Source organism: Pagrus pagrus (assembly GCF_965226575.1).
Source record: "Pagrus pagrus genome assembly, chromosome: 20".
Classification (NCBI taxonomy): domain Eukaryota; kingdom Metazoa; phylum Chordata; class Actinopteri; order Spariformes; family Sparidae; genus Pagrus; species Pagrus pagrus.
The window spans coordinates 1,787,972-1,795,798 of NC_140207.1; the positions used below are offsets into that span (position 1 = coordinate 1,787,972).

A 7,827-nucleotide genomic window follows, 5' to 3' on the forward strand; every position below is an offset into this window, starting at 1 on the left:
TGTGAGCAGCTGAGAGGGTAAAGTTTGTCCTGAGGGGGGCAGCAGAGGACAAGCTCACGATGACGTCGTCAAGTGAAAATCCTCAAGATCACAAGCAAAGATTTTCAGTGTGAGCAGGGAGGCGTCACTCTGCTGGGATTTACCTGCACAGTGATCTGGAACTGGTTCAGAGAGCGGATGTACTCCATCAGCACCGCAATGACGAATTTATGAGAGACGCCCTGCAGAACACACAGAACCGTCAGGCTCGCCAACGATCAGGACATTTGATGCATTAAGAGAAATAAATGTGAGTCTTTCAGTCACATTCGTGCTGAAATGATTAAGATGATACTTTACTGTCGGTAATGTTAAAGGTTTTAACACAACATGAATTAAACCAGTCCGCTCAATGGAAATGAATGAGTCTGACCACCTTAGTGACATTTAAGTCTGTGATGAGTTAATTCATCTCGTTATTTTGGGATAACAAAGCTGGTTTTTCTCATAAATCCAGAAAACAACATTTGTTATTCTGCGACATTCTGACATGAAGAACTCGTGGAGAAAAATAAAGATGTAAACTTCCTGTCGTGGTGAAACAGCGTAACTTCACGACCACACAGCTTCTGACTGATCTAAACAAGCCGAGTCATGTTAACGTGGATCCTGGAGGATCGTCACAAAAAGCAAAAGTTCTGAGAGAAAGAGACGTTTTCAGATTCTTGAAAAGAGGAAATGCAAACATGAATTGCCTTTTCTGTAAGTGTGTGTGTGTGTGTTTACGTACCTTCCTCTCTGTGAACGACGACAGGACGTGTGTGTACATGTCTGACTGGTCGATGACCGCCTGAGTTCTGACCGGACGCTTCTGGGCCGCGCTGCCTCGACTCGGACCGGACTCCATCGCCTACGAACAGGACAAACACAAACATTAAAGTGGACTGAGTCAAACAATGAATCACTGAACCGAACTTCATGAATGTTTCTGTGACAAAGTAGTTTGTGTTCAGCTCATCCAACACAGAAACATGAGTCCATCGCTGACATGATGGACGTCTCGTCTGTAGAGCTTCACATTTATTCTGCGATGAGTTAAAGTCTGTGGTGCTGAGATGACGTCACTCACCACAGTGTAGCTCTGCTCTGCCTCCAGGTATTCTTTATACACCTGGTTGAGTTTGTCGAACACAGTCGCCACGACGGGAAGACTCCCCTTCTCTCCGCCCTCCAGGACTGAGAACGAGACGGACAACTCGGCTTCATTTCACATTTCACAAGTCTTAATGTTTGTTTTGACGTCCTTACAGCGGCTGTAACCTCTTCATCTTTTACTTTGTGTCGCTGTTTTCTGATCAGACTGAACTTTTCTGACCCTGAATATAATCGAGAGACTCCAACAGATCACCTGAAGAAGAGTTACTGAACACAAGAAGCTTTGCTGTTGTAGCGACAGTTATCAGGCTCACACTGCCTCAGTTCAGTTCTTTGACTCTCATCTTGGTGCTTTGATCATTTTAATGTAACATCATTTATTTCATCACAGTCGGATAAAAAGACGGCGACGTACTCTGTGAGCAGACGGACAGGATGACCATCTTGCAGTCTCTCCGTCGTAACAGGAAGTCCATCAGTTTGCCTTTGTCCTGCAGCAGGTTGACAGTTGGAGGCAACTTCACCTGCAGGTACCACAGGTAACCTGACACACAGAGAGACGTATTAATACGTACGTAAGGGCAGAATAATAATTATAATAACAATAATATGTATGGGTCTTGATGAAAGGTGTTAAGTCTGTGTTTTCTGCACCTTCACTGGCGCTGATGATGATGTCGGGTTGGAAGACGCTCCAGGAGGAGGAGTCTGCAGCGACGGTTAAAGGTCAGTTTGAATGATTAAAAACTGCTGAAGTCAAACGTTCTAGTGAACGCAGGAAAACTTGTGTTGGTGTGAAAGGATACAGAGCTGACAGGGAGGCGGAGGCTGAGAGGGAACGACTGCTGGACCTGAGAGAAGAAGAAACACTCAGTGAAGAATGAACACAAACACAATGAATAACCTGACTGTGTGTGTCTGTGTGTGTGTGTGTGTACCTGACAGCGGTATCCTGTAGGGGTGTATGGACCGGGCAGGTAGGACCGGTTGGTGTGTGTTGACGGCGCAGTCTGGTTCCTTCAGCTTGATGTCGAAGATCAGAGACGTCTGACAGACAAACACAGAGTGAGTAACGGCCGTGATACATGAAGTATTCAGATCCTTTACTTCTGTACATGTAGTAATACCACCAGCAGCTGACTTCAGTAGAAGTACAAGTACTCTTAGAGTGTAGAGTGTATATTATTATCTCTGCTCACGAGGTTGTGTTTTCAAAGTGTGTCCGTTTGATTTCCACTAAACTTGGACGGAGGACGAGTCTCGGTCCAGAACAGACCCATGAACTTCTGGTGTGGATCCAGATGAAGAGACGATCCAGGATGTCTTTCTCTCATTTTATTTTTTACGTATTCCACATTAACGTTAACGTTAAATTTCTAGCAGTTGACTGACCTCTCCAGCTCCTGCTGTTAAATACTTGTAGTATTGTAGATACTAGATAAAAGTTATTTGTTATTATTTATAACAGTAAGTTATTTGCACCGCTGAGGTCAAACCTGAGTGCTCTGGTGATGAACCACCACCAGGTTGTCCACGATGTTCAGAGCAAACTTCCCCGTCGTGTTCAGCTTCAACACGTGACTCTTCTTACACGCGCCCTCCCTGAACACACACAGGAAACAAAGACAGCGTGGTCCGTCAGTTCACACACAGGACTTTCCCTCAGTGATACTGCGTCTGTTTAAAGGTGTCTACGTCCATGTCCTGTGTTACAGAGACTGATGTTAGCATGCTAACCAGCTAGCCTCCTAACAGCACTGTGGTGATGGTCTGACAGCCTGTAGTTTCAGCTGGAGATGTAAAAGCAGCCAGTTCACTACTGAGTCAACAAGTCAACAAATAAACTCACTGAATGTGAAGAAAGGAAATATTTTGACTCATATCTTCATTATAAACAGAAAAATACAACTGAACACCGTCTGAAGTCAAGTTTCTCAAGGTTAATATCACCTGCTGTGTGTGTGTGTGTGTGTGTGTGTGTGTGTGTGTGTGTGTGTGTGTGTGTGTGTCTGTGTGTGTGTGTCTGTGTGTGTGTGTGTGTGTGTGTACCTTGGTAAGTGGTACAGCACCACCTCTGCACTGGGACTGTTGGCTGTCCTCGAGTGGTGCTTCAGGTACATCACAAACAGCTGACCGTAACTACAGAGAGACAAACACCGTCAACATTTGGACTGTGGGGGGCGACATCGATCATCGGTCTATAATATTTGGTGATAATAAACATTCAGGAGAGAATTACAGAAAGAGACAAAATAACATGAACACTTTGAGAAGAACGGAGATGATGAAACAGGAAATGAGAGAGAAGCAGTTTTACACAACAAGAAAACCAACAATCAATAATAATCGTCTTTGGAAAAATATTAAAATACAAATAAAGAAGTCTATGAAAAATAAGGAAATAAAACACTGAGGTCTAAACGTGTAAAAACTTAAACGAACATCATCGAGACAAACATTAAAATTCTTGAACGACTGCGTCTGAGTCCGGTTCCTATGCTTTACTAAAAAGCTGCTGTTTGGACCAAAACATCACAGATTTACAGAAAACCAACGAACGGACAACATGGCAACAACTTACATGGTTGCCATGGCGATGTCTCTCTCCGACAGACTGAGTTTGGCGGGTTTGGGGACGACCGGCAGCTCGATCTCAAACTTGGACATCTTGGACATGGTCCCATTCTGAAACATAAAACATGAGCAACAGAACAAAAACTGTTTAAAACATCAACCAACAAAAAAACATCAGAACGCTGCAGAGAGCGTGTTACACCTCAGCTGAACATCTTCCTGCTCAGATCGGTTTCTCCTTTGCTGGATAAAGACTTGACTAACACTCAATCTGAATACGTAGCCCAGCTGTGAGTCGAGAATATCAACTCTTACAAAATCACAAACAGACACTAGGAAATATGAAATCAAATCGAGGAGCTGTGTGTCTCCTCACCCTGAAGGCGAAGGGCTGCAGGATGTTCCCCTGCACGGTGGTGGACAGCAGGATGACGGACGTCTCGGGACAGTACTGGTACCAGTTCACATTGATGCTCTGACTCTTCAGCAGCTTCAGACTGCGCTTGTCTGGAAACACCTGAACAGAGACATCAAACACTGTAACCGGACCATCGACCGGATGTTCAGTAACACCTGGTATTAAAATGTGATCTGTGTCCGGACACAGATCGTCCAGAGAAGGAAAGTGTAAACGCTTCAGATCTGATTTCAGCTGAACATGATCTCAACAACGTGCTGGCATCTGTACACGTCACATACAGATGTTTGTTTTAAGATAATTAAATTACAGGTTAACGAGAGGACAATAATGATAATACGTCTGTTCTGTGTCGTGAAAAAGACGCGTTATTCAACAGAACTGCAGAAAAATTAAACAATACAGGTTTAATGATGAACAGAAATAACTGAGTGACTCGTTAACAAACCAGCGACACAACGTGTTTTATACACAGAACAACTTCGTTACAGCTGATTAATCAGAGGAAGACATTTTATTTATCTGGTGATCCATCAGGTGAGTCTGAACTTTGTATCTCTTCTGTGTTAAAGACTTGAGAACAGGTGGGAGAAAAGTTTTAACGGGATAATCTTTCTGAGTTGCTTAATTAATTTTCCATTAATCTAAAAAACAGAAAAAAAAAAAAAAAATTCCAGGATAATTTTTTTCATGTGTGAAACAAAAACTGTGAAAACAAAAAAACATTTTTTTCAAAATTACATTTTTTTTCAGTTTCACACATGAAAAATCTTTTTTTTTTCTCGGAAATGTTCTGCCTAGAAAAAATGAATTCTGAATGTTTAGGGAAAAAAGTCAGATTTTTTTTCTAGAAACTTTTTTCCAGTTTTTTTTCCTCCTAGAAAATAAAAATCTTTTTTTTCTAAATGATTTTTTTTTTTCACTCATTTTTAGTTTCACACATGAGACAATTCTGGGGAATTTTTTTTTTCTAGAACATTTTTTTTCCTCCTGGAAAAAAAAATCTGATTTTTTAGGGAAACAATTCTGAATTTTTCGAAATAAAATCTGAATTTTTCGAAATAAAATCTGAATTTTTTCTTCTAGATGTTTTTCCTCCTATCAAATGTTTTACCCACTCAGTACCAGTTCCACACATGAAAAAGGAAATCAATAATTTTTTTTTTTTTTTTTAATCTGAATTTTTTTTGGCCTCTCCTTATTTTATAGATTTTTGCCAAAATTTCTTTTAGAAAATTAACATCAGATTTTATTTTTTCTAGGAGGAAAAACATCCAGAATGTGTGAAACTGGAGCTGAGTGGAAAGAATAATTCTGATAGGGGAAAAACATCCACAGGTTCTAGTAAACTCTGTTTTTCCTCCGATCAGAACTGTTTCACTCAGTTTCACACATTAAAGGAAATCTGGAAAAAATAAATCTTGCTTTTTTCCAGTAGATTTTCTTTTCATGCATGTGAGGAGAGGAAACTAATTCAGATCAGACTTAGAAAATGGATCACCGAAAGTACAAAACATGTCTTCACTTGCCTCTCAGGGGTTTCAAATACTGAAAAATCTCACATGAAACCAGCTCCTCTCAGCTGGAGAATATAACTTCACCTTTTAAAGTAAAAGAGCTCTAAAAGTCTGTATTTTAGAGCACAAAACCACCAGCAAACAAGAATCAGACTCCTGGCCTCCAGTTAAACTCTCAGCCTCACAGGTCTCAACATCTGCTGAGGGAGAGATGTTGGATCACCTGGTAGAACTCGATTCCCTGATCGGTGATGAAGACGATCTCATTCCAGTTTGTCCAACAGAAACCCAAAACATTTGCGTTCTTAGTCTGCAGGATGAGACCAACACACAAGAACAGTTTATTTACGTGACACACAACAACCAACAGGAAAAAGGAGACATAAAAGAAAGGATTAGGTAGCATACCTTGCATTCCTGGGTGAACTCTGTGTGAGGATAGTCGGGGATGAAGTTGATCAAATCCTGCAGACGAGATAAAATAAGCAGTTTTTCCCTCGGAGCTGCAGAGGTGACCACGTGGCTGCACGATGTATAAAAACTACTGCCTTTGAATTTAAAAGAACTTATTCTTCGATTACTTCGTTTTAAAGCTCTTGAGGCGTCAACTTAGCTGAAGGAATATAAAGAAAACTGGACATGTGGTGGAGGTTCAAACTCACCACAGACTTTAAAGTCCGCTGAACTGCCAGGATCTTATTTCCAATAGAGAACTTGATGCACTTCACTTCTCCTTTATCGTCCATTCTGTGGAGGAAATGCACATTTTACATGATTAATGATTATTGACTTTCTCCACAGAAGTAGCCTATACTGGTTACTGTTCAGTGTGTTTGTAAAATGTGACATGTTGAGATCAATAAAATGTTTCTTCTTTCATAAATTGAGTGTAAATGGTGAAATCAGTGTAAACAGTGTGTTCAAACAGCTGCTAAATGTTGGCAGGTAAGACTTTGGCACTTTAGACACAGAAGCAGACAGGCTGGTACAGCCATGCTGCCACAAACTGACACTTTTTACAAGGAAACACACAACTTACTGTTTTCATTTAATGCTGAATTTACAACAAGGAGACAATGATTCAGAATCTGTCCTCACACACTGTTCCAACATTTGTTAAGTTTCTCCTTAATTGACAACTTCTAAAATTGTGCAATTTGTTAAGGGAGTCTGGTGATGTTGTGGTTACTAGTTGGCTCAGTTGGAACAGATGGTGCGTTCACAAACATCTGCAGGTTAAGAGAGAGAGACCAGACTCATCATCCGGATGTTCCTGCACACGCTGATGTACCTGAAGGCAACACTGCTCTTGTCATCTGGGCCTTTGACCACCACCCCTGTGGCTCCACCTGAACGCACCGCAAACACCTGTGTAGAAACCAACAACTCTTCTTTTAGATCAATATATTGAGTACATACAGACAAAGTGTGATTTTGGAGAGAAGTGTGTGTGTTTGCATCCAGCTAAAGTAATAGAGTACATGACTGTGAGTGGCTGCTTCTGTTTACTTCTTCTCTGATCAAACTCTGCGTCATTTTGTTGGTTAATTTGATAAAATGCAGCATTTTACTGAGCTTAAGTTGTTGAACCGCTCATGATGTTTAACCTGAAGTCTCCTCAAATAATAAAACGCCACGTTAAGTGTTAAAATCTACAGAAAGTAAAGTGAAACTCGTGATTAGCTGTCAGTTAGCCAGCTGTTAGCCACATCGATGCTTGCTAACAGACGCTCACCTGCTTGTTGGCCTCGTCGAAGAAGACGTTGTTGACGCTCGAGGCATTTTCGAACTGGACCGGGTTCTCGCACAGCTCCAGGTAGTGTTCCTCACTCATCCTCACACTCGGTCCGGACACTTTGTTCTGCTCCGGCTTCAGTCTCGGCTTCACTGACAGCAGCAGAGGGAAGAGTCAGCTGAGCGGGCGGCCATCACACTTCCGGTGACGCTCTTCAGAATAAAAGCAATATATATATTTAATTATCTGATTATATTTCCTCATTACTGCGGAGGACTGATACTGCCAAAATCAAATATGAATGAATAAATATGTCTGAAATAATAAATAATACTGAAAATAAATGTAGGTGTGAATTTATGAAATGTGACATTATCTGTTGTTTCTGTTGTAATTTGCCTTTGTATTAATAAATGTATTTACTTTTGCTTTTATTAAACCATTTTAAG

The 7,827-nt window shown here is 41.1% G+C and overlaps 1 protein-coding gene across 1 annotated transcript in view; it reads right to left on the reverse strand.

Annotated features, from left to right (window-relative positions):
* The window catches only part of rmc1 (regulator of MON1-CCZ1), a 9,678-nt gene extending 2,115 nt beyond the window's left edge, over nt 1-7,563 (reverse strand). Inside the window, exons 1-16 of the mRNA XM_084340059.1 lie at nt 7,379-7,563; nt 6,935-7,011; nt 6,306-6,390; nt 6,052-6,108; nt 5,867-5,953; nt 4,085-4,225; nt 3,716-3,819; nt 3,184-3,273; nt 2,631-2,736; nt 2,073-2,181; nt 1,941-1,985; nt 1,789-1,842; nt 1,550-1,678; nt 1,109-1,215; nt 770-889; nt 144-221 (exon numbers count right to left, since the gene is read on the reverse strand). Coding sequence (XP_084196185.1) covers nt 144-221; nt 770-889; nt 1,109-1,215; nt 1,550-1,678; nt 1,789-1,842; nt 1,941-1,985; nt 2,073-2,181; nt 2,631-2,736; nt 3,184-3,273; nt 3,716-3,819; nt 4,085-4,225; nt 5,867-5,953; nt 6,052-6,108; nt 6,306-6,390; nt 6,935-7,011; nt 7,379-7,477 — 1,488 coding nt within the window. The 5' untranslated portion in view covers nt 7,478-7,563. The remainder of the gene's footprint in view (nt 1-143; nt 222-769; nt 890-1,108; nt 1,216-1,549; nt 1,679-1,788; nt 1,843-1,940; nt 1,986-2,072; nt 2,182-2,630; nt 2,737-3,183; nt 3,274-3,715; nt 3,820-4,084; nt 4,226-5,866; nt 5,954-6,051; nt 6,109-6,305; nt 6,391-6,934; nt 7,012-7,378) is intronic.
* Between the last annotated feature and the right edge of the window lie 264 nt (nt 7,564-7,827).